Genomic DNA, 26,600 nt, shown 5'->3' with positions numbered 1-26,600 from the left:
AATTGAGACAACGCTGCAACAGCCCTGCTCTCTGCGTTGGAAAACAAATCCTTCAAACAGAACCGCACAACGCTGTCGCCATGGCACTACTAGCGTTGACACGCCTTACGCACCCCCTGTCCACTCTTCTTTGCAACCATGACACCTTCCTCTTCCATTAGAACAAACTGTATTATTAGTTGGCAAAATAGGAGAACCCAAAGCAAAATGCTGAAAAAGGATATTGAGCCCTCAAGACGAGTCGGCGTGGAGGGACGTTTGTTTCTGGTGTAGCGTCGACCCACTCAGATGACGGAGTTTGCTCTAGCGTCTCCAGGCCCCATTAAGTAAACTCATACCCATGCATCTATTTCCATGTGCCCACATGCCCCCCTCCTGACAAGCGATAAACGAATCAAAAAAACCCCAACGGGCAAAACTAGGCACGAGGTGGGCATATTTGGGAAAGGGAAAGGAAAGGGTAAAAGTAAAACAAGGGGTTGGGCGGCTGGCGCGCCGAGGACGGTGATACAGAGTTCAAAAAGGTTAAGAAGCAAAAAGAAAGCGAGGAAGAAGAAAGGCAAAAGCGAAGACGGACAGGGGTATGACGTAATCCCGCTGACTAGCCGCACGGTGCATTTGGGGAAAAAGCCCCCAGGGTGCCACATGTGACGAGTAAAAATGTCCGATTGAGACTGTGGGTTTCGATCTCAGCCGGCCTTGTTCACAGCATAATACACTTTGGTCTAGCCACGCTCTTTTTTTTATTTGGGTACTCGACATGCATGCATATACCAAAGTCGCGCGCACACACACACACACACACACACAAACAGATATTTATACGAACACGCGCGCGCCCCAACAGCCGCGCTTGACCGGTCAATATGGGCAAATGGAGCCAAGTTTCAAACACACCGCTGTTCATGCTGCTCGTGTTCCTCTCTTGTTGTTCTTGTATGCGTGTCTGTCTGCCTCTGGCCAAGGTGGTGGTGGTTTTGTTGTTGTTGTTATTGGAAATTAACCACGTGACAGGTCAATCTCAAAACAAGGTCGGTTTGCGAGAACGAAAAAAAGGGGGGGGGGCCGCGAGGTATCAAACTATCTCGAGTCACGGCAGCAAAGGTTAAAACGCCAACCAAACAGCCAGACCTGGGAAAGAGTGAAGAAGGAAAAGTGTGAGAATATTATTACGATAACTAGAGTGCTGTACATGTGAGTCCATATGTATACTTGTGTATGCATCTGTCTCTCTGTCCGTTTTCCCCCGCCTTTGCCCGTCTAATTTCCGTTTCTTTTTGGTCCTTGTCTTTGTTGCAATGCGTGATAGAACGAGGAGGGCAAAAAGCAAAAAAAAAAGGAGAGAAGAAGAAAGTAACGACAAAACAAAGGGCATGAGACAAGAGCCACCTCATTAGCTAGGGTACCAGCAATGAGAATATCTAGAGGCTGCGTGCGCGTGCAGAAAAATAACGGTTCGTTTATTCTACTGCCTCGAACCGTTGGCCTGGGTGTTGAGAGTTCAAAGTACCACCGTCACCCAAGCACCAGAGCCTTCAAGTCCTAGTCAACGTCGTCGGCGCTCGTCTCGCCAGCTTTAGTGGGTGTGCTGACAGCAGGCTCGGCCGCCTTGCTGTAAAAGTCGAGTTTGCCTCCGTCTTGTATCACTTTCAGGCGGTCGTACAGTGAACGCGCTCGAACATACGGATCCAACTTCCAGTAGTTCTGCCTCAGCTGCTCTGCCAGCACGTCTCTTTCTTTTCTCTTCTCTTCCAGCGACGCGCCGTCACCTACACGAACCCATTCAACTATTGTAGCCTCGTACTTGTTTACAATGTCCTGCCTCTCCTTTTGCAGTTCTTGCTTCGGTCCTTCCTCCTTCATCTTGTCATTCTCACCAGGTACAGGCTCTGGGTATTTGTACTCCCACTTTTCGTCTCCGCCCAACTCGGTCGGAATCTGCGACTTGGGCACAAAGGTGCTGAAGTCTTGTACATTCTTTACAAAGTGTACTTTGCCGGCAACAACAGGGTCTAACCATCCCTTGAGCACAGCCCAGACTGCGTTGAACACCCAGGGTGCGCGATAGACCAAGACCGTTCCAAGAGATTCAGGGTAGTTTGCTTCAAAACATTTGATCATAAACTTGACAGGTGTGTAGTCCATGTTGGCCATGGAAAAGTCGGTCATGTCGAAAACGATAGTCTGTAGGCGTCAGTCTAAACACTTTACTGTCTCATCATCACTTCAACATACAGCTGTATCAATCGGCGGCCTCAGCAGCATGCGCGCCGTCTCGATCAAGTAGACGGTGAACCTTTCCAGACTTTCTTCAGTCTGCTCCCCAGCCTTGTGTAATCTTGCGCGAACAAAGCACATTGGCCGTCCCTCACCATCCAGCCCGTGCAAATAGCTCTTACCCATGCGCAGTTGCGCCAGGAAATCGTCTGCATTCTTCTTCTCCTTTGCGTCGACCGTCGTGGTTTCGAGAGCGGCGAGCTCACCGTTCTTCATGATGTCGTCGTCGACATGCATTTCATTCAGCCTCCACTGCATTGTTGAGATCATCATGACCAGCGCCTTCTCGACGTCCCATTTCCTGGCGCGCAAGAAGCGAAGGAGGAGCGCATCGGGATGGTCATGTTTGACCATGCTCCAAAAGGTTTTCCGGAGCTCCTCTGGGGGAATGTTTGCTATGGCGGCCTTGAACTCTGCAGTCTGGCCAAACTTGTCATCGTCGGCAGATATGGATAATTTGCTTAGGTCTGTAGTAGTAGGAGTCGACGCTTCCGAGACAGTCGACGATTTGTCGTCTGCATTTTTGTCGCCCTTGCCTCTCTTGAAGACATGCAAACGGCTCTTCTTTTTGTCCTTCTTCCCGTCTGCTGTAGGCGACAGCACTTCCTCGTCGGCCGGTGCGGCTGTCCCGTTTGTTTCGTCCGACCCCACCTCGACGCCAAAAATCTTTAACACGATCCTCCAAAGCTCGCGCAGCTTCTTTTCCTGGTCGGGTGTTAGGGTGCCCGGTCGGCCGGCTGGGGTGTTTGGCGCCATGACTAGATACGAGTCTGCAAAGTCGTAGGCAGCGGACTGGGTCGAGCGAGGGGCTTTTGCGGTCTCTGCCCCTGAGGAGCTTGGTACAAAAGGCACAAGAAGAGCGCCGCCAATGGCGAGACCTGCGACTACTGCTACTGTCCAGAGGTCGAACCCGCTGTTCTTGTGTGGTGTATGTGCCGTGTAGTGCCGGCGATGATGTGTTGTTATATATGCCCGTGTGACTGGGCGGGCGGGGCTATAGGAGGCGAAGAAGGGGGCGTGGTGGTGGTGGAGAGGATTGGCAGAGGGTCGAAGCTTTATGAAAGAGGTCTGCAATAGTCGTCGCTGGGGCTGTGCGCGACGCAACATGAATGTCACTTTGCTGAGGCTCAAGGTGAGCGGGACTTGTGCCCACTAGGGTGACGTCGGGCGGTGTTGCCGGGTCGGGCAGCGCAGCAGTGCCCTCGCGCCTTATGGCGGAGCAGACACGGACAAGCAATGCGGGGGGAAGACAGGCGAGACGGCGGGCCGCCTGAAAGGAGCGTCTCTGGCTAGATGGTTGACCTCTGCGCGTGCGAGGGGCATATGTAGGGAAGTACGCATGTGCGTACATACACAGGATGGGATGGGATAGGCATACGGCGAGAATGCACATTATCAGTACTATCGACTCGGGCAATGCCATCATCGATGCATGTGTCCTAGTGCGTGGGGGCGGGCGGCCCTGGGTATCTTGTACACACAGAGATATGTAGGCACATAGGCATGTGGGTATACAAGTGAATACAGCCAGTCTGCACTCCATGAGCGCACCCTTGGCCTCCAGAGCTGAGCAGAAGCAGCCCCTCGCATTCGTGTGCCATTAAGTAGTACTCCAGCGCCCTGCCCCTCAGCCAGCAGCCACAACAAGAACAACAAAACCAATACCAACACGACCGACACCACCCAACCTTCCATGGCGTCCACAACACCCACAACAACCCCCTCCTACCGGCGCACCCGTAGCAAGTCCCCTCGCTCCCGCCCCACGACGCCCCTTCGCCCTTCTTCGCGCTCCTCCCTACGCGACTCTTCCCAGCGCGGCCGCGCCGCCTCTGCTTCCGACAATGCGCTAGAAGGCCTCCAGGATGGCTTTGCAGAGCTGAGCGACGCCATGGCAGACCTCGAGCAAAACTTCGTGCAGCTGCAATTGATGCACGAGAGCTTGGCCCGCTTCTCCGAGAGCTTTGCCGCTTTTCTCTACGGCATGAACATGAACGCCTTCTGCGTCGATTTCCCAGAGGTGCGTCAGACCGCGTCTTAAAGCAGAAGCATGGTACCACGGCTACTAACAACCATCTCCAGGCCCCAATCCACGAGTCCTTCAAGCGGCCACAGAACCAGCCCGATGGCGGGGCTGCCAACTTGAGCCGCTCGCAGGGGCCAGAGGACATGGAGGCGACTTTTTTGACCACCGACACATCCTTCGTTGACAACCCTCCAAACAGCAAGACTCCATTCAAGCCTCAAACGCCTACGCCGGCAGCCAAAACATCAGGCCTACCAAGAGGCAGGGGAGGCATACCACGCGCTGGCGGGCGCGGCGGTATCCCTACCCGCGGCGGCACCACAAGGGGCACAAGAGGCGGTACAGCCATCGCAAGAGGCATTGCCGGGCGGGGGCGAGGAGTTCGGTAAAGAACGTGCAAGGTTCTTGCAATTTGACGGCTTTACATTTGATACCCAGATGAGTACTACACAGTCCATGAAAATCGATGAGATAAACCAAGCTTAATTGTTCGTAATTACTCTACCCCATGTGCCTCCCAGAGCACTCGCCGTCATCAGTACCAAGAACATGTGTCAGTTATCCAATATTGATGATCATTATGAACCACTTGCTGCCGAAGGAACCCGTCCCTCCACGGCCTTCCCATTACCACTGCCATCATTGCAACAAACAAGGGTTTGATTGCAGCTGTTCAGGCTGTCGCCATCCTTGGGCGAAGGGAGTATACTGCAGCAATATCATGAAACCAAAAAAAGAAACATCCGGGTCGTGAACAAGGGAACAAGTGGGGTATCAAAAGAAAAGTACAGCTTCCAAGATGCGTGTCTATCAGAGTAAGCCAGCGTGCTCGAGGCTGATACTAGCTGGCTAGCAAGCAAGCAATCAAGCCAAGGCACCAGTATGGCCCTTGGACCATTGACTGCTGCTCTCCTTGCGCAGGGCCCAGCCCTTGATGGCTATGACAACTGTGGTCCAAGCCATGAGAAGCGCGGTCAGTCCCATGACGATTGTGAAGATGAACATGGCATCCAGGTTGTATGATTCGAGAGCTGCAACGGTATCCTTGTTGCTGACCATAAAAGTGATGCCGCCTGAGATGAGACAGAATGCAGTCACAATCTCGGTTGGTGGCCGGGATGGAAGGAAAGATGTTGGCGGCGAAATGTACAGAGTGATGTAGGTGAGCGTACGTGCAAGTGCGAAGCCCATAAACATGGACCCCCATTGGCTGTGTATCATGGTCGAAATCATCGAGTCCTGGTGGTGAGAGCTCATCATCTTGCCGAGCAGCATGATGATCAATGCCGGCAGAGGGTTCATAGAGAAGCGGTACTGGCGTGGCTGCTGCCATGCCTCGTGCTCTACAGAGGCAGCCTGCGAGGCCGCAACGCCGCTGTTGAGGAGATCGCGCATCTTGCTCGACTCGATGCACATTCCCAACTAGGAAGGAGATTAGCTAATGCCGCGCTAGAGTGAAGGAGCCGTGGCAAGCCACTTACCAAACCACCACCAAAGAACATGACCGAGATGGAGACGTGCTCTAAATCCTGCGCAGTCCATGCGTCGCCCCACGCAGCCAGATGCTCGAGGAAAACATTGGTACAACCGTAGAGAAAGATGACGAAGGATTCGGTAAACTCCGCCGACGGTAGCACGGCTCGCCAACGACCAACAACCTCCTTGGGCGGCTTGACGTTCCACGCCCATCCAAAGTCTGCGAATGCGCCCATCCACCGGCCAAGTGTGAGGAAACCGTACACGAAGAAGATTCCTCCTTTGACCGTGTGCGCAAGAACGTTGAAGACGGCACCTCCTCGTCCGATGCCTCCATAAACGACAGCACCACTGACAATCGCCACGAAACCTTGGATCAAGATGGTACGCTCAACCAGGACATAGAAGAATCGGATCGCTTTCAGTGTACGGCCTACAGCAAAGCGGGCCACATTGCGAGCCAAGAAGCGGTCTACGGGCGTGTCGTGTAGGAGACCGTGTTTTTCATTATCATTTTCACCAGAGTCGTCGCCATGCGCATCATTGTGGGTTTGGCCGATAAACTGCTGGACTTCGGACTCGACGCTGGGTGATGGGGATGGGTCGTATAGCGAAGCCGAGTTTCGTTCGGTACCTTGGCCAGAATCGCCCGACCATCTTGATGAATCCGAGAGCTCCTCGTCCTGCACACGCTGGTATCTGAGCATATTTGCAGCCGTTATGGAGTGTTTGAATTGATCCTCGGCCGACTCCTTGTTGTGCATGCCAGCATAGACCTGGACCAGAGCCAAAAACACCCATGCCGAAGCAATCCACATAATGGCCCATCCCGCCTTGCTGTGCGCGTTTCCTGCATACATTTCTGGTGTCTTGTGGTTGTAGACGAGGCCAAGCACAAGCGCAAGTGCATTGGTAGCAAGGAAGATTAATTGCGATGGCAGAGTAAAGCGCGAATGCGCGATACTGAACATGACGGCTATTGGCAAGACGACGACCCAGGCCAACACTTCGAGCCCAATGTGCCAATACATGAGCGAAGCATGTTCAGAAAGACTCCAGTAGCCTCCGAAGCCGGCTTGTTGAGGTTGCGCTTTGGGCATATCATGCGCATTCATATCCATTGCTTTGTCGACACCATGGGCGACTGCCAGCGGCACAAGCTCTAGTAGCAATGCCGCAGTAGCTATCGCGATGACCCCGCGGCCCCTCATGATGAGTGTATTCAGTAGGAATGGTGTACTCTTGAGAAGAATCCGCTGCGAAAGCGCGAGTGGAAAGGAATAGTGGAAACTATGCGATTCGGTTATACAGCGAGATTGTAGCCCGTAGGCATGCGCAGCCAAAGAAGCAAGAGGATGCAAGGTGAATCCAAGGGAAAAAGCAAACGGAAAAGGTAGTATCAAGTACTGGTGTGCGGCCAACTGGCTAGCACCACTGGAAGGGGTACGCCTTGCATGTATGTATACTATTTGGGCCGGAAGTTGCGGAACTGCGAATTGGAGCAGGTCATGGCTACGTAAGTTTGTCAGCGTCGAGAATATTCCGATCGCATTGCATCGCGTCTTTTGCCAGTTGTGACGTCCACATGGCCGAGTGCAGTTGTCTTGCCCAAGGTGGGTCTGGACACGCACAGACCAGCCGTGCTCCCCACCCGCCTCCCACCACCGTCCCATCGCTCATCAGCCATCAGCCACCGCTAACGACTATGTAAGGCCAAGGGCCCTTCTCTTTATGCTGTACGCCACCCAATCCAATCCTACGGCCGAGTCTTTGCCCTGCCAGACGCTCAAATGGCGAGTCCTAAGACGCAGCGCTATCCTTTGCTGCACCAGCACTTGGTGCATCATGCCATGGCGTGGCTGCGACAACAGGCAGGTCAGAAGGGTGGTCCAGCCACTTGGGTTGGCTTGGGTCCCTCTCACCATCCGTATCGATCATCCGCTCTTTGCCTGGCATTCTTTGCATCGGATGTTCATCTATGTACACTACACATGTGCAGTACCGTGATGCTCGGCCCGTGCAGGGTACGTCGGAAGCTAATACGTTTTATCCGCCTGGACCACCTGTGAGATCATGGCTACTAATTTTTTTCTCTTAGTACCCGCGGTGGTGTGTAAATTTCAAATCACCATCTACTAACTCCAGACTTTGTCCGAGCCTCAGGCGTTCAAGAAACCATTGGTGCTGGCATGGATTAGCATCACGTGTCACACCTCTATTCCTCATAAGCTTTGCTCGCACTTGGCAAGGCGCGGTCAGGCGACCAGGCACTGTACATACGCGCTGGCTTCGGTGCTCGTGGAGTTGTCGCCATCCGCCCGCTTCCGCCCTGACGGACGCTGAAGCTCACCGTGATGTAACTTAGCCGACTTGCACCCAGATGTAAATGTCATCGGTTTCTACCATATATAGTCCATGGTCTATATACACAACCCAGACCTGTTTTGGTAGTAGGTGTAGAGCTAGGGTTCTGGCTTTTGGCCATCTTGTCCACGCGGTTGACGGTTGCATGCTTTGGTCGACATAGGCATTACTAATATCAGACACCAAGCGTGAGCAGCCACCCTATCCATCCATCCATCCATCCATCCACTCAGCCACTCAGCCCCTCAGCCCTGCAGCTTGGCTTTGACTCATCAGAGCAGAACGAATGGGCCTGCGTTTTGCTGCCTAGTGCTCGCCGTGTTGGTTAGTGGTTGTAGCGCAGACGGCTACCGATCGCTCGATGCGACATGTGCAATATGTGAAGTGAGGTGGTGCCAGACTCCACCTGAAATACTCGCATATCGACTTTACCTACTTTGTCCACAATCCGGACATTGTCTGACCTCCAGTCTCCATGATAGCCGACGCCTAGTCCTCAACCTCTCTTCGCACATGTATGTACTACATAGTAGTATGGCCTAAGCACCCTCGTCTTTCGGGACCGGCAATTACGGACATCCGAGTTCCTTTGCCAACCCTCCGTAATGTCACGAATCCCCGCGCTCCCCTCCTCGTCCATATCATGCCATCTGCTTTGCGACTTTTATGAAAGTGCTTAGTTTTGCAACCAACATCTGTAAGGATTATACGCTTCTCCCAACAGATGACACATGCGAGGCTCACATTAATCCATGCCATTACGTCATGCACATCTGACCGCTATGTGCTGGGGTCTGGCCTCCACATGCTCCGCGTAGACGGTGAGCAAATATTTGTTTTGTTTATGAGTCTGGGCTGCTCATCACTAACGGACGAAAATCGGATAGCGGATTCAAAATCCTGCAACACCAAGCAATGTCAGATATTATGCCCATTCGATCGATCGCGACTAGTTTTGCAATCTTCTTGAGCCAAAGATGCTGCAGGACAATCTCAAGATTCAACTCGTATTTCTGTGGAGCTTTCCTCATTCTTCCGACGCATGGATACAATGTCGTATTTTATTGTTGTATGCATATTCTTCGCTTTCGAACTTTTGCATCTCCCTCATCGTGTAAAGCCTCTTAGTGCATTCTTCCCCTTTACGTCGCGGCGAACATATCATCCGCTTGTCGGATATACTGTTCCTTTAGCTTTTTGATTTTCATACCATCACTTCACTAGCGGCTTCCACCAGGATCTTGCTCTTTGCTCTCAAGGTCGGTCCATATGCTCGGAAAACTATCGGGATTGGTATCATGATCGTGGCGAGACAGGCGAGAAGCATCCCTGCCCACTGGATTCCGAGATTTTCAAACATCTGAGTAGAGAACAAAGGGAAACCAGCTGCAACAGCTGAACGGAGCATAATGTTGGCTGCAACTGCGGAAGCTGCTCTAGTTTGAGTTGACATATTAGCCAACGTGATTGGCAAGGGCGCGCTCGAGGACTGGAACATTACTTACAGAGGCAGAAAAGCATCAACGAGATAATTGAAGCAAGGCAAAAAGATGCAGAGCACTCCAAACCCAATAAATACCCCGGCTGCAGTTGGCGCCATCCAATGGACAGCATTCGTAAAGCCTGTCCAAGCAAACCTGGAGCAGAACCATCAGCCTTTTTTTCATGTCAACGGTTACGCACAAGACTTACGAGAATAGACCAACGGTGAACACAACAGCTCCCAGGATAGCAGGTCCAAGCCGCCACTCTGGTATTGTCTTTCCATTGTTTGCCTCCAGCTTGCGACAATACGACCTGTGTTGACCAAGGATAAAGATAAGAGCTAAAACCACACCCATGAGTAATCCGAGAAATGGCAAAGTTCGTACTCCGGTCTGCATCCCATGGACATGCTGAAATACATATGGATATGCCCCTAGAAGCGCATAAACCAATCCATATATGAACGACATATACGTGGATACCAAGAGGATGATGGGCTCTGTCGCTAGCATGCAAAGCGGCCGAGTAAGGTATTTTTTCACCACGGCGTGGACATCTAGCTTCAGTCTCTCTTGTTCAGCATATATCTTCCAGTCACCAGTCTGCCACCGCAATAGCTGCGCCTTCTGCACCAGTACCAATGGGGCAAAAGTCTCTCGGAACAATAGCAATAGGAACAAGGAATTTGCAAGCCCCAGAATAGCAGGAAGATATAGCGTCCAGCGCCACCCTAAGTGACTTGCAACGATGAAATCGCCAACGATGGGTGCAAGAAACGGACCCCCAAACACCGTCAGCGCATACATCGATATCGCCACACCCCGATACGTGTTGTTATACAAATCTGCCAGCACAGCAGGAACAACGCACAGAGGGCTTGCACCAAACAAGCCCGCAAAGAACCGGCACACAATGAGCGTCTGCACATTCTCTGCCATGCCGCTTCCAAACGTAAACACGCAGGATCCGAACACGCCGAGTACAAGTGGCCAGCGACGCCCAAGCATCTCAGACCCTGGAGCCCAGATCACGGGGCCTGATGCGAAGCCTAGTACAAAGAGGCTGGTTCCTAGTGCTGTGACTCTATTTCCCACATTGAACTCAGTGCTGCTGGATGCGGCAGCTGCGTTGTAAATTGCGCTGTTGAAACTTGCGATCAAGGTTCCCGTGCATGCGGTTGTGGAGATGACGAGTCTGTTCAGCTGGCCATCTTGTTAGCTGAAATATTTCCGGTATTCTTTGGGGTTTTTCTTTTCTATTTTCTTGTCCTTTGATCTTCTGACTACAGGCTGATTGGGTGCGGATACGTAACTTTTTCCATGACGCCCAGTCCTGTGGGTTCTGGTCATCGTGCGGCGAGTCGAATGTGACTGCATGATTCGGAATCTGTGCACCACCCGAAATCTCTTGTTCCGCTTGTGGCTTTTCCTCGTTGCGGGCGTGATATATCTCGTTGGGGTCGCAGGGTGTCATGCTGGGATGTTGATGCATCTCTGCGAGCGGTGGTTGTCCTTGATCGAGAAGTGAAGCTATTGTTTTTTTGTTTGGAGTGTGATAGCAGACGAGACAAGAGGGTTCTTTAATCCCTTTATTCTTCCAAACTATGTATGCAAAGTGATGTTCAGGCAAGAGTGAGGACAAAAGTACGGTTTTCTCATCACTGGTAGTTCCGCACTGCCCGCAATAGCCGCACTTTGTATATCTTATTCCGCCTTTTTTTATTTTTATCAAACAGATTCTCTTCAGTTTCAAGGAGATTTGAACAAAGTCTATTTGGTGATGGATTAATACGTGGTATTGGCAAAATTCCCAATCAAGTGTTAATCGAAGGTAGGACTGTACATGGAGCAGATACCAATAGGATATCCATTCAGGAAACATTGCAAATTTCATAATGGAGCTAGGCGTTTTTGATAGGAGAGTCTGTAAGATAAGCTTGTAGAAATATTACAGTGACATCCCTGCACATGCTCCCCTGCATGTTGGATTTCACAGTTGTGGATCGTAAGGCAAAGCGGGTATTGCGGATATGGAGGATAGTTGGCGGGAACCGCACAAAGACTATTTCCGCCGCGGATCGAATGAGCATAATTCTTGGTGTTGAACGAGAAACTAACCTTGAATCGGTCCGCTAAGATTTAGAAATGTGATATAGAATCTCTGAACCGTACTTTTTTGAGTTCACGATCGCTATAGTGCTTATATGAACGGATCAAGACCTGATGCTAGATCCGAATTAGCTAAAAACTCATTGAACCAAGAAAATTCTTGCAGAGAGTCGCTGCTCAGAGGATCGCCATGGTTCTCCTGCAAGACAAAATCTACAGAAGGGTATAGGCCCAGCATGTCAGAATGCTTCTTGATCTCTGCTTCCCTTCGCCTTCGGTGCAGCCGGAGCAGGGTACATGCAGTAACAGAAGCTTCTCGCGTCGCTTCAGTTGGATATGCTTCATTCACGGCGATGACGCAAGCCAAAGCTTCAGACAAGAGTGCAAAAGACTGTGCTGTATCGATAACGAGAAGTGTGCACACTGCCTGAAACGGGATGTTGGCTACGTGGTGCCAAGGAAGGTGTGCTGCAATATTGGATCGAACGGCCTGGATACTTTTTTGAATCAAACCAAGAACCTTGGCCATGAGGTTCTCGGATATCTCGAGCTTCGAGGCATGAAGCCTACGATGGATGCATAGCATCAAGTTGCACTGTGCCAGCACAGATGGTGGTTCGGTATGTGTTCGCTCCAAGACGTTCACCAATGCTTTAACAAGCTGGTCCACACTTAGTTCGTTAGTTGGGTCCAGATCCTGTGAGTATGGCAGGAGATCCAGCAACTCCACTGTGTATTCTCCAGCTTGCGGACTCGGTGGGGTATTGTCAGAGTTAGGCAGAGACACACGACTCCGACCTAGGTCATATGACATCCATATGTTCAGGTGTTGTGCTACACCAATCACCCTTTTCCGAAGATGGATACTGACTGGGTCTTGAGATGTGATGAAGGCACTACTCCTGCTAGTACGGTTCATCAGTCCTGCAGCATCAATGATGTGGAGAGCGCTACAGCTTGCTAACCATGCCTCTTCTGGCTTTGCTGTAACCCGTAAGTATGCAGTGCGAAGCACCCACGCAGTAGCACTATATAGTGATGGAGGATCAGCACATGATGGGTCCAGCAGACGTTTAGCAAGTGAAGCGAGTCTCGATTCAGTTTCCACGTCTTGAGTGTTCGAAAACAGAAGTGCGAGGGCGCCGACACCACTCAAAAGGGCTTCCAGCGCATTGTGTGGTTTTTGCTGGCTCCAATTGTTGGATATACTCTGGAGCAGCATGTCCTTGTCAATGAAGCTATAACATGGGTGAAACTTTTCAAAGTAGATGCTAGCTAGATGCCGCATCTCTAGTTCTGATAGTATGTCTGTAAGTGCCTCTTGCTGTACCGGCATCGCTCCTTGTCTTTCTCCGAGAAACAAGTTCCATGCGAGCATTCGTATTGGAGAAGCACTCTGATCAGATGATTCGAGTGTCATCGTAAGCAGGCTTGCAAAAGCCGCTCCAGAGTTGCTCTCGACCGATCGCAGGTATACGGGTGAGTGCTGGTGGTCATTGCCTAATTCTTGCTGTTCATGATTCCCTAAGACTTGTTGTTGAAGTTGCTGGGTCGGCTGGACTGGCTGGTGACCATCTAAGTGTAATGATGACGTCCCTGCAGCAGGTGTTGGGCTTGCTTCCTGTACCACTATGCTCCGGGGCCGGACTGCGCGTCTTTGAGATTGCCGGCCGTGCGGTGTTGAACGATAGGAGCAGTCGTAACCATAACCGAGGCACATATTACAAGGTCGTCCTCCATCACATTTTCTTTTGCGCTCTCGACACGAATCACATGCGATACGCAGTCGCTGGCGATGTCGCGGTCTATCCTCGACGTTCATTGCGTGTGTCGATTTGAAAGTCGCGTATCATATCGTGCTACAATTTTTTTGGTGTGCCAAGTGATGGAATGATTCCATGATCAGAATAGATGATGTCTGAAGATACAGTGGTGTGCACTGGCTGGTATTCGTGCTCTGGACGCCAAGGCAACATTCACGTGACAACGCGTGCCCTGGACCTTGTGTGCGCCGACGACAACACGTCCACCACCAACCCCGGCGCGAAGCAAACCTGCCCGGACTCTAGCCCAACCGCAGAAATGCTTGACGTTGAAGATTTTGACGCTGTCTATCGTGGCCTCAACTACAATGAGGGCCTCGTACAAGAGATTCAGTCATATCGAACTGCCCTTGGCGGGCGCACATACTTCGAGCGGTTGCTAGTCCTCCTCCAGATCAAAGGTAAAGCTCGACACAAACTTACGCTGAGTAAAAGCTGACCAGATAATATAGGAAGCAAGCTGTACCCGCCCAAATCCCCGCAACAACTCCAGGATCTCCATCAACGCATCGTCTCCGCCGAGACAACACTACATAACAAACATTGCCTCGTCTTCTATTTGCTCAAAGACTTGTCGCCGCAACATCATGACACAACAGAACTTTCTGAAGCATTCGCTAAGGAAGTGCATCTCGAAAAACGGTTCTGGACGTTTGTTGAAGGGCTGTGGTTTCTCGATCACCTCCAGTTCTCAACCGCGGTTGGGCACTTGACGCATCCGAGCATAATACCGACATTTCCAGACGAGATTATGCACACTCTGTTAACTGGGGGAGATAAGTTGAGCAGTCTGGGTATGGGAGGTGGTCCCAAAGACGACGTACTGGCACTTGCATATTACAACTGTGTCAAGCCACCGCTGGAGGATGAAAAGACACGAGTCGAATTTGCAAAGTATCTTGCTGGTCGTAATGTCACCGATATGTACGATTGGATCCACAACAGACCCGAATTCGAGCAGAAGCCACTTCTCGAGATCCTTATCGAGGAGACGCTGGACCACAATGCGTGGGCAGATCGTTCAGAACATGATGTGTACACACGAGACGCCAAGGCCTACGAGCTGGTCAGTCTGCCTTTTAGTGAGGAAGAAGAGGAGTTCATTGAGAGATTTCTCACTGAGGGCAGGGGGCGGACATTTCCGAACGCCCAAGATTTAGTGATGATGCGCAGAATCTCTACAGGCAAGCTGGCAGATGTCGCTTCTGATGTAGCTACTCGTGGACGGAGATTGGATGGTGTGAATTGGGACCTATTGAAAGATGGTGTAAAGAGAGGTTTGGGGCCAAGGAAAGACGAAAAAGACTTCATTGTCTGATATGGTCAACCTCCTGGGACATCTCAAACAGGCCACTTGCATAGCGACCGGCGTTTAGGTATTTGCTCTTCGAAATAGAGCTAAATCTATCTTTGGTCATGCGTATGCCTCGATCCGACTCTCCATGGACGAGCATGGCAGCTTCACGACACCTATGTCTCTCCTTCGTTTTTGTGGGTTGAACTCCATTCCTCGCCTTTGTGTGCCCAAGTGCCCAGGAGTGAATATCGTGTCTTCGGCAAGAGTGTGAGCAATACACACGAAAGGTGAACAACTCTTCAGCCCTGTTTTGCAAGCCATGACGGCTCCAAAAAAAACTAGTGATAGCGTGTGTTGTCTAGTTGTATACTTGGAACGAGGTAGTTGGGAAGCTCAGTCTCGCTTCAGCAAAGTTACTGGCGTGAACAATATGATTTTGGACACATCCGATCTAATTCTCAAAACTAGGAAAGGAGCAGACTTGTATTTTTTTATTGTGAGACTGATGTATTAGAGTTGGTGGAAACTGACACAATGGTGTCTCTCTCCAAACCGTGGCTATCTATCGGGGGTCCTTGTAGGATGATGTTCACATGTTAGTAACGCGTTCACGTGATACGGCGCCCGACACCTTCTTCCACCGCAACCTTGGCCTCCTTTAAAACAATGTCTCCGCACTCACACCTATTTGGTTTTCCAACACAAAGTTGTGCATGTTTCTACTACCAAAAAGAGTGAACTTTGTGATTCCTCCAATAACCCTGACCTGCAAACAGCGACGGCTTGCATGCGCTCCCTTGGTGCACCTCCACATCTACGCGCACCCTCTCACAGCCATGACCACTCAATCCCAAGACTCTGAATTCCCTACACAGGCCTTCGCTACATCAGCTGACTTCAATGTATTTCTCGACCGCGAGCATACGACCGCTTCAGGCATTTTCGTAAAACTTGCCAAAAAGAGCTCTGGCATACCCTCTATTACCGCAGCTGAAGCTGTCGAGGTTGCGCTATGCTATGGCTGGATCGATGGCCGTGCAAACTCCATCGACGATACTTGGTGGAAGATTCGCTATACACCTCGTCGCGCAAAGAGTATCTGGTCCAAGAAGAATGTAGGCACGGTAGCGCGCCTCATCGAAGAGGGCCGCATGCGACCTGCAGGGCTGGCTGCGGTCGATGCTGCAAAGGCCGACGGGAGATGGGACCGCGCATATGCAGGCCCCGCCACAATTGTGGTACCTGAGGGTTTCAAGATTGCGCTCGCAAAGGTGCCAGCTGCTAAAACAGTTTGGGAGAGCATGAGCAAGAGCGAGCAATTCCCAACCCTGTTAAGAATAGAGACAGGGACGCAGACGGGGCGGTCAAAACGAATAGATGCTGTAGTCCAAACACTCGCCACTGGCCGTCGCCCAGGTAGTAGCACCACAGCCAAAGCGAATCGGAAAACTACGCCCGGCAAAAGTGATCGGGTGAAAAAACCAAGCACCGACCGGGGGCCGAGAAGAGAAGGGCTCCGTAAACGAAAGGCCTAAAAGGGATGGATATATGAATGAGAATGCGGAAGACTTTATACTTGGAGCCGCCAGATCATTTGCCGCGCAGTTTCATAACTCTCGCTGTCGATGCACTTTTATTTGCAGATTCTGGCCACCATCAATTCAATATCGACATATTTCTTGGTAATCCCAGGCATGGACGGACATGTACGTAAGAAATTTTCAAAGATTTTCCACGACAGCACCTCTCTGGCTAGGAAACATCACATCCATAGTACCTTACCCATCTGGCATGCAATACCAGTAAGGGTCAACTCAACTTGCCAATTGAAAAGTAAACGACCACGGGGAGGTTTCTAGTTCTCACGACATGAAGTCGCGGTGCTGAATGGTGGATGATTAGAATGGAATGATTGGCTAGATTGTCCACCCATCGTGTTAATGGTCGTTTTCAAGGAATCGAATTCGAATGATACTGATACTTCTTGTTTAGAAGGTCTAAGTGTACTTGTCCACTCCTCTCACGTGTCTGCTAGTTTCAGTTTCGAGGGTTTGTCGTAGAATGACGGTGCATTCTTTATGTCATTCTGCGTAGTGCGTGTTGTGGTCGGATGGTTGAGACTCAATGTATTATAATAAGCTTTCTTCCAACTTAAATACTATCAGTATAATGTATGTGTCAAATTTACGGTAAAGAGATCTTTCATTCCAGTAAGTAGGCTCATGAAATGAAATAGTCTATCCAGCATTGTACTTAGAATATAAGGCAACTTCACCGCACACACGCATATGTTAAGATTTCAAGGCAGAGTCCACCAAGATTCTGGTCATCACGAACACATGAAGTCGATATCATGTTCTACATGGTTTCTTCATTCTTGTTATGTTATACACAATACATGTTTCATGGTCCCTTGGCTATGCACTATCGATGCATCATTTTGTGCATGGAAACCGCATCTCCATCTAAATTTTCTTCCCCAAAGAAAAAAATTCCCTTAGTCGACTGGCTCGAGAGTAACAGTAATGTTGCCATCCTGGATTTGGTAAACAGGAATGGCGCCAGTGAACTGAATGGTAGCATCGCCGCAGTATGTTACACTAGACAAAGACCAGAGTCACTACACAAAGCAAGCTGTGAGAGTTGGGCTGAGGGGGAGTATCTTACCCGTCTACGATGTGGTTGATCTTGATAGAAACCCCCTGCTTGTCGTTAATCTGGAGAGACCAGGACGCGTCGGAGCAGGGGAACCAGTCGCCGATGGCCCATTCTTTGGCAGCGCAGCTGACGACGGTGGGTTGGTCGATGCTGATTTGGTACAATGCTTGGTCGTTGATCACGCTATAAAGAGCATTGAAGAGGGTGATGACTTGCTAGGCAGAGGCAAGGCCGGCAGAGAGAGTGACAGTAATGAGCTTCATGTTGATAGTTTGGGTTTGGCGAACGAAAGTATTGAACCTGGCCGGACTTCGATGATTAGATGGTCGGAGATGCTGCAGTGTGGTGACTTTCTCGGAGGACGATGGACTGCTCTTCTTATAGATTCTGCTTCCCATACCCTCCCATGACAAGTGGAATAAGCAATCATTTATTCTCGGCGTTTGCACGGCAAAGTCTTGTACTCCCGGTAGCCTCACGTAAGGTTGCATTTGGTGGTACCTGCCGATGCCGAGATTTATCTACGTAGCTGACATGTATTGAGCTATACCTAGTTTCCGGCACAGGTAAGTACCGCGCAAGCTACTTCCGTACGTTTCGCCCCTGCGTGCCTCGCTCAACAGGAAACGGTATAGTAATCGAAGCTAACCAGTCTTGAGAGTATGTTTGTTAGGTGTAGTACTTTTATGCAACGTGGATTATCATGCCAGGCAACTTGGTCGCAGTCGACAACATTCGTGGCCACCTCCCGCGAATATTTTAGGGTTGCTTTTCCATCTCGTGTCATGATAAACGGGCCATCTCTTCCTTAAGTACTATCGGTCAGAAAATAGGAACTATGACGAGACCGTTACTTTGACTTTCTGCCACCAACGACTCTGTTGCTGGAAAGGCTTAATATATCATTCCGCCCTTATCCAGATCCCTACAATGAAGAGAGTCAATATAGGGTTCCTAAAATTTGACCCCGGACTGATCGCAGTCCTTGGTAGTGACGTTCTGTTGGTCATACCGAGAAAGCTTGTTTTGCGGTGACTAAATTTAGACCAGCCCTTTCACTCTTACATGCGCGTTTTCCAGGATCATACGGAAGACCAGGCACGTCCTCTGGTATGTGAAGGACCCATAGTTGAGCTCCACGCGCGTAGAAGTCTACCTTCTCCATACAGCCCCTTCATACACGACAGATATCGCGCGTAGCATTGAATTATGCCTGTTGTGGCGAGTAACCAGCCAAAATTATGCTGTGAAGCTGTCTCTCCGATAAACTAGAAGTCATGGATGACCACACCGCGATTTTGACAGTGAATGTTGTTGCTCCACCCAGGCTCCCAGACAAAACCTTGTACACTGTATGTGTTCGTATGTATATTCGTGTATGTTGTTTCATCAATCCTCTTCGGCTGTTCGCCCACCCTTGATTTACGTTTACGATACTGACAACCCGCTTCCTTGACTGCCTTTTTGCTAGTCTTTTCAACCCTCGAGCTTTCATCACATGTTCCAAAAGGTCGCAAAATCAGATGTCGTTCCATAGCTTAGAAATGATACCTACGATAATTTTGATAACAGACAATGTATCAGCTTATGGACACTACTACTAACGAAAAACATAAAGTCAAAACATCATCACTGTAATGTCCATGCCTCCAAAAGTTCAACTCGCTCCCGCTACATAAAGTCAGTTGTTCGAACAAGCATGACGCTCTTCACAACTATCTAATCCTTCGCCCAATGATGCTCACCCCACCGAGGGTAGCACTGATCCCAGTCCAAATGACCAGACTTCCATACTGTGTCCCATACAGGCCAAACCCACCAACGTTGCCTACTTTCATCAACGCCTCACTAACTGGGCCGCTGACCATATTCCCGATACCTCGCCCTAGCGACAGGAATGAAAACACCATGGAGCTTTCCATTTGTCCAGTATTTTGCTGCACAGTCCTCATGATTCCCGGCCAAGTATTGGTGAAACTCCCCGCAAACAGTCCATACATGAAGCAGAAGATGAGTAAAGGCGGCAACGAAGTGCTAAACCCCCAAATCAGGAATACAGATACGACGGCACCGACAGTGGAGATGAGAATGGCGGTTGTGACATGTGTGCGATCTACAATTGTTCCCATAGTGATTGAACCGATAACAGCAGCGACATTGATAAGAATGACAGGTACTGTAGACACGGTATTGTCGAATCCCAGAGCCTTGGTGTAAGTCGGTAGGTAGATGGAAGGTATGAAGAAGCCGAGAGCTTGCATAACGTTGCCAGACTGAAGGATCCAGAAGGACTTGCTTGACAAGAACGTAAGGGTGATCTTTGTGCGGCTGTTTGTGGGAACAGGGAGACGCGGTTTGAGGAAGTATGTCAAAGGAAGGGTAATTGTAAAGAGCGCAATTGCCCATACACGTAGTGCAGTCCGAAAGCCGTATCGATTTAGGAGCCATTGTAATAGCAGAGGAACAACTACGCCCCCCAGTCCTGTACCGGACCACATTATACCGAATGCCAGGCCTTTCCTCCTTACGAACCATTCGTCGAGAAAGGTAATGGTGGGGCTGTATGCTACTGCTCCGCCGATACCGTAAAGGATGCCTTGGGTGACGATGAGTTGCGGTATGGTGGTGCACAATGAGCTTAATCCGAGTGAGATGCACATGAGAAATAGTCCACAAATCATTATTATTCTCTTGTAGTGTGGCCACCGTATCAAGGATCCAAAGGTGAAGGGCAAAGACATGTAAAGGATACCCATCGCGGAAGTGCCGACAGCCGGGATACCGGAAGCACCAGAGAAGTTTTTAGATGTGCTATAGTATTCTTGAAAGATGCCATATGACCAGGGAAAGCCTAGATAGTGTTACTGAGATTCCATGTTAAACTATGACTACCAGTGCACGACAGACGGTGGTATCCTTGTCTTCAAGATAACTTACCCCAGACCATAATTTCGATTGCAAATGCCGCTGCTAAGAACAGCCAAGCGTCTTTACCACCATCAGCTTGTGGCAGCACATGCTCGTTTCCTGACAATTCGTTCCATCGTGAACTTGGCTCGAGCTCTATCCCAGACGAGTCATCCGCGGTCGCAGCTGGAGGCACAGATGCCGTTTCGGATCTTGTGGCCATATTAAGGCGTGTTAGTCTAGTGTGTTAGAAGTTGTGATACAAAAAGCTTTTGTCAGGAAGAAGAGTCCTCTAAATACTATCCAGTGGCATATTACAAATCTTCCCAATATTGTTGCATTAAGTAGATTTCTACAATGAGCTTCGTCGGAACTTGCAATCACGCTCTTTGCAAGATAGCTAGTGGACTGGCTGAGCTTAGTACCGAAAGAGTAATTTGTTCCCGTACTCAAGAAGCGGGGTGACGTTGATGTGACCGGTATGTCAGCGTGGAAAGCCAATACGTTCTCATGGTCTGGGACCGGTGTCGGAATAAGATATGCAGGCCGAGTACTCCGAAGCGGTGTCGAACACCGATTGTTCAGTATTAATAATAAAGGTTCCCATGCTGAGACGCATGCGATATGCGCAGCTACAGGATATCAGAACTTGGCACCTCATTCGGATCGCCACACAAATCCTGAGGCTGGTTGATGATGAATGCGGATCGGAAGATAGGGTTGATAGTGGCGCAAGTACTTTACTATCGGCCCGCTTACTACAGGTGTTCAACAAACCGAATTGTCTGCCACACAGCATCATGAAAGCGATGACTAATACAAAATATCACTAACTAGCTGTTGTGTCATAGTACCCTCGTAACTGCATTATTACAAACCATAAGCCATGTTTCCTAATATGCAGGAATTGAACATCGGAAAGTTTGAGACAATTGGGCATAACATGTGGTAAATGACGCACAAATTTTGGAGGCGAAGATAATCGCCATGTAAAGATCAATTCGTGGGCAAGTTCGTAGATGCGCTACACGTGTACCCAACACTGATGCGCATCTGCCCGTCTATATACTCGGATAGAGGAAGAGAAGAAGAAGTGTGGCCTGAAGAACGAACAGTAGCCAGTCTCCTAGAAGAAGACCACCGGGTCGGCTTGAAGTTGGCTGAGCCCGGGTAATGAATCGTGTATGACAGTACAGAAGACATCGTGTGATGCCGGTGGGTCATCTTGCTTATCCGTCAAAGGTGTGAGTCGCACGTTGCGCACCTGGTTCTTTGCCTCGGGACTCAGATGGCGTATAAAGTCCAAAACAGGCAAATAGTTGAATGCATAAAAATGGAATTGGTTCTCGGAATAGAGTACTGAGAGGCATTCGTGGTAAATAAGTCGGTTTGTTCGTAAGACGTCGAGAGTCAGGTGTGGGTCGGGATGGGGACGGCAGATCTTATTCCATTTCCGGCTTATGGACCTCGAGTCGCAATCGGTGTACAAGATGAAACGTTTGTTTGACGATGGCAAGACATATCTGAAAATCTCTCTCCGGATTTCGGATGGAATGCGGAGCAATGGAGGATAGTTATCCAAAGGCGAAATGGTCTCTGGTATAGATAATTGCTTTTCTACAGACTCTTTTGAAGGACGTGCCATGCGCCGTAGGCGGATATCGTCTGTGGATGTCGGTGTAGGCGCCATCTGTACACCGCGTTAGTACGACTAAAATGTGCATCTACAACACGATCAGACCTTTTTGGCAGATGTCTTGGATGGCATATTGGTACTACTGATGCTCACAAACAATGCTCCCAGGAGCAGGGGAGACAAAGGCAGTTCAGATCGCACTCATCAATCGAAATAGCGGTCACGAGGTCACGAGGGGCCGTTGATAATGTCACTATGGATCAGGGCAGCAAGAGTGCGTACACTGTAACGACGATACAACACGGTAGCGGGGGCCTTGGAGACAGGTGACGGCGTAATTGTGGTACAATGCATGGAAGGGCAGTAGAAGGCTGGAGGTAGGCAGTGGAAGCCAGGCTACGCACGGTCCGGTTGTCTTGGCAAAAAGAGACGTGCCCTGGGAAAATTCATGGGACGCGTCTGCGGGGAACAAGATACAGGTGCGCATAGCTTGACCGTACCCCTCACATTCTACCGCCAGCTTTGTTCCCCTTGCAAAGTCTTCTACAAATCCCCTTTGAGTTTTTGTGTTTTTCGCTTCCGTCAACATGTCTTTTGGCGGCCAGACACCCACTATTGTGGTGCTGCGGGAGGGTGGGTGCCTGTAAACTTTTCATACATGTGTCGCTAACAATTGCAGGTACCGATCAATCGCAGGGCCGGGGGCAGGTTATTTCAAACATCAATGCCTGTCTTGCTGTACAGGCAACAATCAAGGGCACTTTGGGTCCCTATGGTGGTGACCTGCTCATGGTTGACGAGAATGGCCGGCAAACAATCACCAACGATGGTGCCACAGTCATGAAGGTAGACAAGCAATGTAAGCCCAATGCTAGAGCCTGACCTAACAGTATACAGCTCCTCGACATCGTTCACCCCGCTGCCCGCGTCCTCACCGACATTGCACGATCGCAAGACGCCGAAGTTGGCGATGGTACCACATCAGTCGTTGTGCTGGCAGGAGAAATTATGAAGGAGATCAAGGACTTTGTTGAGCAGGGAGTCAGCAGCCAGATTATCATGAAGGGTCTGCGGAGAGCGTCACATCTCGCTGTCAACAAAATCATGGAAATCGCCGTGGACACAGCCGAGGGCAACCAACGGGATACACTCCAGAAGCTTGCTGCTACCGCCATGAGCAGCAAGCTCATCCACAGGAACGCCGACTTCTTCACAAAGATGGTCGTGGACGCAGTGCTCTCGCTCGACCAAGAGGAGCTAAATGAGAAGCTCATTGGAATCAAGAAGATTACTGGTGGTGCTCTCCAGGATTCCCTCTTTGTCAACGGTGTCGCATTCAAGAAGACCTTCTCGTATGCCGGCTTCGAGCAGCAACCGAAGAAATTCACGCAACCCAAGATCGTATGTCTGAACGTCGAACTCGAGCTGAAGAGCGAAAAGGACAACGCAGAGGTACGGGTGGAGCAGGTCTCGGAATACCAGGCGATTGTGGATGCGGAATGGCAAATTATCTACAACAAGATGGAGGCACTTTACAAGACGGGCGCCAAGGTCGTTCTGAGCAAGCTGCCAATTGGTGATTTGGCAACACAGTATTTTGCGGACCGCGACATCTTCTGTGCTGGACGAGTATCGGCCGACGACCTTGACCGTGTATGCAGAGCAACAGGCGCCAGCATCCAGTCGACTTGCTCCGACATCCAGAGCAAGCACCTTGGAAGCTGTGAACTGTTTGAAGAGCGACAAATTGGTGGTGAGCGCTTCAACTTCTTTGAAGGCTGTCCCGAGGCCAAGACTTGCACACTGGTGCTCCGTGGTGGAGCAGAACAATTCATCGCCGAGGTTGAGCGAAGTTTGCACGATGCCATCATGATTGTCAAACGTGCAATCAAGAACCACAACATTGTTGCTGGAGGAGGTGCAGTCGAGATGGAGATTTCTTCCTACCTCCACAACTATGCCGACAGCAATATTCCCCACAAGCAGCAACCGATTATCAAGGCATTCGCAAAGGCTCTGGAAGTTATTCCCCGACAACTGTGCGACAATGCCGGTGTGGATGCGACTGATATTCTCAACCGACTACGTGTGGAGCACAAGAAGGGTAACCTCTGGGCCGGTGTTGACTTCACTACTGAGAGCATAGCGAACAACATGGAGAGATTTGTGTGGGAGCCGAGCCTGGTCAAGATCAATGCTCTACAGGCAGCGACGGAGGCAGCCTGCCTGATTCTGAGCGTTGACGAGACAATTAGTAAGATATTCGAGTATTGAGTTAGAGAGAAGCGGACACTAACGGGTATACAGAGAACCAAGAATCACAGCAGGCACAAGCACCCAACAAGCCACTTCCGCCCGGTGCGGCACAAAGGGCGCTCGGTGGGGGTGGTCGCGGCCGTGGCCGTGGCATGCCCCGACGGTAAAGAGTTGAAGGGGACAGGGAGACAATGTATACCAGGATAGAGGAATGCTGAAGGTGTGCGATTTGTGAAGCCCGGCTGTCTATGAATAATGCCCAAAGACGACGACGACAAGATGACAAAATCTACATGATGAAATCCACCAAGAGCTTGTTCTAATGCGAGATGCCCGCTGGTGTTATTACACTCCTTGTCTATTATATCCCATGCAGTGCAATGCAAAAAGAGGCAGCCAGTGTCTACTAATGGAGCTTGATGCCCCTTTCATCCCAGCTCATGCCATAGCTCTTGACTCTACTGAAATAATAGGCGCGATCATTCTTCAGGCCAAACTCTGCCCAATCATCCGTCAAGCGGTTGTAGCTCCAGTAGCCCTGCCAGACAAGTCTGTTGATCTTTGCGTTCTTGCCCGCACTACCGACGGTGAGGGCCTTTCTATATATGTATTTGGGTGTTGCACCTGGTGTCTCAATATGCAAAGTTCCTTCCTTTTCCGTCTCCACGTCTAGACCCTCTTCGCCAGGCGGCAAAGAGATTTCCGGGCCGCTGAGGCGCCAGCGGCCGAGGACGGCGTCTTTCATCGGGGCGGTGGGGAGATTATGATGGCTTTTGTGCAGGTGCTCAATGTACAGGTAGGGTACTACATCTGGGGGTTCCGAGGTAGTCAGCAGGGAGATGCAAGTTCCGTCGCGGAGGAAGCGTAGGTAGCGGAAGTAGGTGACGATGTGGATGGGCGAGTTCCAGGTTGAGGTTGTGGGTTGGGCTTGGCCGGGGCGTGCGTAGTTCACTGTGCTGATGTAGCACCCGTTGAAACGGATGCGGGGTCGCTGGCGGAACAACGTGCGGTAACTGGGGTAGGGTGAGGGAACCAGGAGTTGGGTTAGCGCTGCAGGAGAGGGGGCTGGTTCCGAAGTTAATTGGTCTGGGTCGTCGGAGTCTGAGAGACTAAGGTTTGCGGTGCCCAAGATGATGCCTTCCTCGTCTTCGAGCGGTTTGCCGTCAATGCCACAGGTATAGGTGTAGTGCATGCCTCCGAAGCCGTACTCGTCACCTAGGGCTAGACGTTTCCAGACTCGGTCTTCGGTCAGTACCAAGTAGGCGAGCCGTTTGCATACTTGGGATAGGCGGACAAATGAGGCGAGATCCTGCACGGCGAGCTGCTCGAGAATCTCGACGACTATTTCCTCGGGAATGCTGATGATGGGACACGGTGGTGCAGGACTGAGATCTGTTGGTGGAGGCTCGCCGAGAATAGAAGTTTGTGAGTATCCGCTGATTAGGGTCTGCAGAGAAGAGGAAAGGCCATGGAGGGAATGGTGGGCGGTGTTTGGTACCGTGACCGATGCATTGGAGGGGTTTGGGTCCTGTGGTTTCGATGCCGGTACCGGTGCTGGAGCTGTTGATGAAGATGAAGCAGTAGGTATATGTTGTGCTTGAAGCTTCTTGAAGTAGGATGGTGGATAATGTTTTGCTTTGTATGCATCCTGTACTCTAGAGTCGAGCTGCACAGAGTCAGCTGAGAACTTGAAACGCAACAATAAAAGTGCAACCCACCTTAAAAGCCTTTCTATACAAATCTACGCTTTCACCCAGATTGCCCTGACTCTCCTTTTCTACAGCCTTCTCATAATGCTCCAGGGCAGAGGTAGGTTCTTTGCCTTTTGCAAGAGCGGCAGCGGTCTCAGCGGGGGTTTCATCCAGTCTCCGGCCATGCTGCTTGTCGTCAAGATTACGGTATATGTAAGATTGAACCTCGTCGCCGCCCTCTAGACTCAATTTACGAGCGTGGGAGTGGGCGTGAGACTGAGCCTGTGTTGGATTGGCCTTGGTTGGACGGGGCTTGCTCGAGGATGCAGCGGGCGCCTGGGCCTTTGAGCGGGCGGTGACCTCTTCCCTCCATTTCCGACGGAAAGATTCCAACTCGGCCTCGGTGTTTGTAGGTACGTTATTAGGATCCATGTTGTACTTAGTTGGCCGCCAGGGCGTGGTGGGTAGCGGTTAGATACGGGATATCCGAAGTCGCACGTGGTCACGGGACTTGAGGTTACGGTGGATACGGCGGGCGGGTGTGTGCGGTAGCAGTACAGGATGTACGCAGTGGCTTACATAAGTAGTGTATGTAT

The 26,600-nt window shown here is 50.5% G+C and overlaps 12 protein-coding genes across 12 annotated transcripts; 4 read left to right on the top strand and 8 right to left on the bottom strand.

Moving 5' to 3' along the window:
• Nucleotides 1-1,542: 1,542 nt before the first annotated feature.
• On the bottom strand, nucleotides 1,543-3,033 carry COCSADRAFT_79754 (uncharacterized protein; the record flags this gene model as incomplete). The annotated part of the gene is made up of 2 exons (XM_007698102.1): nucleotides 1,543-2,184; nucleotides 2,236-3,033. 2 exons carry the CDS (start codon nucleotides 3,031-3,033, stop codon nucleotides 1,543-1,545), a joined length of 1,440 nt encoding a protein of 479 aa, XP_007696292.1.
• Nucleotides 3,034-3,970: 937 nt separating this feature from the next.
• COCSADRAFT_167975 (uncharacterized protein) lies at nucleotides 3,971-4,692 on the top strand (the record flags this gene model as incomplete). Its single annotated transcript, XM_007698101.1, has 2 exons — nucleotides 3,971-4,297; nucleotides 4,360-4,692. The coding sequence occupies 2 exons, from the start codon at nucleotides 3,971-3,973 to the stop codon at nucleotides 4,690-4,692; spliced, it is 660 nt and encodes a 219-aa protein (XP_007696291.1).
• Nucleotides 4,693-5,167: 475 nt separating this feature from the next.
• COCSADRAFT_79652 (uncharacterized protein) lies at nucleotides 5,168-6,990 on the bottom strand (the record flags this gene model as incomplete). The annotated part of the gene is made up of 2 exons (XM_007698100.1): nucleotides 5,168-5,725; nucleotides 5,785-6,990. The coding sequence occupies 2 exons, from the start codon at nucleotides 6,988-6,990 to the stop codon at nucleotides 5,168-5,170; spliced, it is 1,764 nt and encodes a 587-aa protein (XP_007696290.1).
• A 2,357-nt stretch (nucleotides 6,991-9,347) lies between these two features.
• On the bottom strand, nucleotides 9,348-11,101 carry COCSADRAFT_80971 (uncharacterized protein; the record flags this gene model as incomplete). The annotated part of the gene is made up of 4 exons (XM_007698099.1): nucleotides 9,348-9,579; nucleotides 9,649-9,780; nucleotides 9,836-10,822; nucleotides 10,941-11,101. The coding sequence occupies 4 exons, from the start codon at nucleotides 11,099-11,101 to the stop codon at nucleotides 9,348-9,350; spliced, it is 1,512 nt and encodes a 503-aa protein (XP_007696289.1).
• Nucleotides 11,102-11,380: 279 nt separating this feature from the next.
• Nucleotides 11,381-13,558, bottom strand: COCSADRAFT_196644 (uncharacterized protein; the record flags this gene model as incomplete). Its single annotated transcript, XM_007698098.1, has 2 exons — nucleotides 11,381-11,675; nucleotides 11,730-13,558. One exon carries the CDS (start codon nucleotides 13,556-13,558, stop codon nucleotides 11,828-11,830), a length of 1,731 nt encoding a protein of 576 aa, XP_007696288.1. The 3' UTR covers nucleotides 11,381-11,675; nucleotides 11,730-11,827.
• A 162-nt stretch (nucleotides 13,559-13,720) lies between these two features.
• On the top strand, nucleotides 13,721-15,357 carry COCSADRAFT_109659 (uncharacterized protein). The gene is made up of 2 exons (XM_007698097.1): nucleotides 13,721-13,960; nucleotides 14,012-15,357. The coding sequence occupies exons 1-2, from the start codon at nucleotides 13,819-13,821 to the stop codon at nucleotides 14,875-14,877; spliced, it is 1,008 nt and encodes a 335-aa protein (XP_007696287.1). The 5' UTR covers nucleotides 13,721-13,818; the 3' UTR covers nucleotides 14,878-15,357.
• A 335-nt stretch (nucleotides 15,358-15,692) lies between these two features.
• On the top strand, nucleotides 15,693-16,391 carry COCSADRAFT_157163 (uncharacterized protein; the record flags this gene model as incomplete). The annotated part of the gene is made up of 1 exon (XM_007698096.1): nucleotides 15,693-16,391. The coding sequence occupies one exon, from the start codon at nucleotides 15,693-15,695 to the stop codon at nucleotides 16,389-16,391; it is 699 nt and encodes a 232-aa protein (XP_007696286.1).
• A 919-nt stretch (nucleotides 16,392-17,310) lies between these two features.
• Nucleotides 17,311-17,944, bottom strand: COCSADRAFT_350472 (uncharacterized protein; the record flags this gene model as incomplete). The annotated part of the gene is made up of 3 exons (XM_007698095.1): nucleotides 17,311-17,456; nucleotides 17,524-17,729; nucleotides 17,915-17,944. 3 exons carry the CDS (start codon nucleotides 17,942-17,944, stop codon nucleotides 17,354-17,356), a joined length of 339 nt encoding a protein of 112 aa, XP_007696285.1. The 3' UTR covers nucleotides 17,311-17,353.
• A 1,095-nt stretch (nucleotides 17,945-19,039) lies between these two features.
• COCSADRAFT_134877 (uncharacterized protein) lies at nucleotides 19,040-20,822 on the bottom strand. The gene is made up of 2 exons (XM_007698094.1): nucleotides 20,452-20,822; nucleotides 19,040-20,365 (listed from the first exon to the last, which is right to left on the bottom strand). Exons 1-2 carry the CDS (start codon nucleotides 20,642-20,644, stop codon nucleotides 19,230-19,232), a joined length of 1,329 nt encoding a protein of 442 aa, XP_007696284.1. The 5' UTR covers nucleotides 20,645-20,822; the 3' UTR covers nucleotides 19,040-19,229.
• Nucleotides 20,823-21,314: 492 nt separating this feature from the next.
• COCSADRAFT_109652 (uncharacterized protein) lies at nucleotides 21,315-22,408 on the bottom strand. The gene is made up of 2 exons (XM_007698093.1): nucleotides 22,163-22,408; nucleotides 21,315-22,111 (listed from the first exon to the last, which is right to left on the bottom strand). The coding sequence occupies exons 1-2, from the start codon at nucleotides 22,187-22,189 to the stop codon at nucleotides 21,548-21,550; spliced, it is 591 nt and encodes a 196-aa protein (XP_007696283.1). The 5' UTR covers nucleotides 22,190-22,408; the 3' UTR covers nucleotides 21,315-21,547.
• Nucleotides 22,409-22,644: 236 nt separating this feature from the next.
• On the top strand, nucleotides 22,645-24,480 carry COCSADRAFT_80616 (uncharacterized protein; the record flags this gene model as incomplete). The annotated part of the gene is made up of 4 exons (XM_007698092.1): nucleotides 22,645-22,690; nucleotides 22,737-22,903; nucleotides 22,955-24,311; nucleotides 24,365-24,480. The coding sequence occupies 4 exons, from the start codon at nucleotides 22,645-22,647 to the stop codon at nucleotides 24,478-24,480; spliced, it is 1,686 nt and encodes a 561-aa protein (XP_007696282.1).
• Nucleotides 24,481-24,599: 119 nt separating this feature from the next.
• COCSADRAFT_276378 (uncharacterized protein) lies at nucleotides 24,600-26,522 on the bottom strand. The gene is made up of 2 exons (XM_007698091.1): nucleotides 26,032-26,522; nucleotides 24,600-25,979 (listed from the first exon to the last, which is right to left on the bottom strand). Exons 1-2 carry the CDS (start codon nucleotides 26,434-26,436, stop codon nucleotides 24,720-24,722), a joined length of 1,665 nt encoding a protein of 554 aa, XP_007696281.1. The 5' UTR covers nucleotides 26,437-26,522; the 3' UTR covers nucleotides 24,600-24,719.
• Between the last annotated feature and the right edge of the window lie 78 nt (nucleotides 26,523-26,600).

The sequence above is a fragment of the Bipolaris sorokiniana genome (genome assembly GCF_000338995.1).
Source record: "Bipolaris sorokiniana ND90Pr unplaced genomic scaffold COCSAscaffold_2, whole genome shotgun sequence".
Classification (NCBI taxonomy): domain Eukaryota; kingdom Fungi; phylum Ascomycota; class Dothideomycetes; order Pleosporales; family Pleosporaceae; genus Bipolaris; species Bipolaris sorokiniana.
The sequence above is the reverse complement of the archived record's forward strand: the minus strand, read 5'-3'. Positions and strand labels throughout refer to the sequence as shown.

What these genes read in the sequence shown, in the direction of transcription:
- COCSADRAFT_276378 (XM_007698091.1), bottom strand. Translation starts at nt 26,436, where the DNA reads ATGGATCCTAATAACGTACCTACAAACACCGAGGCCGAGTTGGAATCT. An exon ending in TGTATAGAAAGGCTTTTAAG is followed by an intron (nt 25,980 to 26,031) that starts GTGGGTTGCACT and finishes GACTCTGTGCAG; the next exon opens with CTCGACTCTAGAGTACAGGA.
- COCSADRAFT_109659 (XM_007698097.1), top strand. Translation starts at nt 13,819, where the DNA reads ATGCTTGACGTTGAAGATTTTGACGCTGTCTATCGTGGCCTCAACTAC. An exon ending in AGTCCTCCTCCAGATCAAAG is followed by an intron (nt 13,961 to 14,011) that starts GTAAAGCTCGAC and finishes CAGATAATATAG; the next exon opens with GAAGCAAGCTGTACCCGCCC.
- COCSADRAFT_134877 (XM_007698094.1), bottom strand. Translation starts at nt 20,644, where the DNA reads ATGGCCACAAGATCCGAAACGGCATCTGTGCCTCCAGCTGCGACCGCG. An exon ending in AATCGAAATTATGGTCTGGG is followed by an intron (nt 20,366 to 20,451) that starts GTAAGTTATCTT and finishes AACACTATCTAG; the next exon opens with GCTTTCCCTGGTCATATGGC.
- COCSADRAFT_109652 (XM_007698093.1), bottom strand. Translation starts at nt 22,189, where the DNA reads ATGCCATCCAAGACATCTGCCAAAAAG. An exon ending in CCAAGACATCTGCCAAAAAG is followed by an intron (nt 22,112 to 22,162) that starts GTCTGATCGTGT and finishes CGCGGTGTACAG; the next exon opens with ATGGCGCCTACACCGACATC.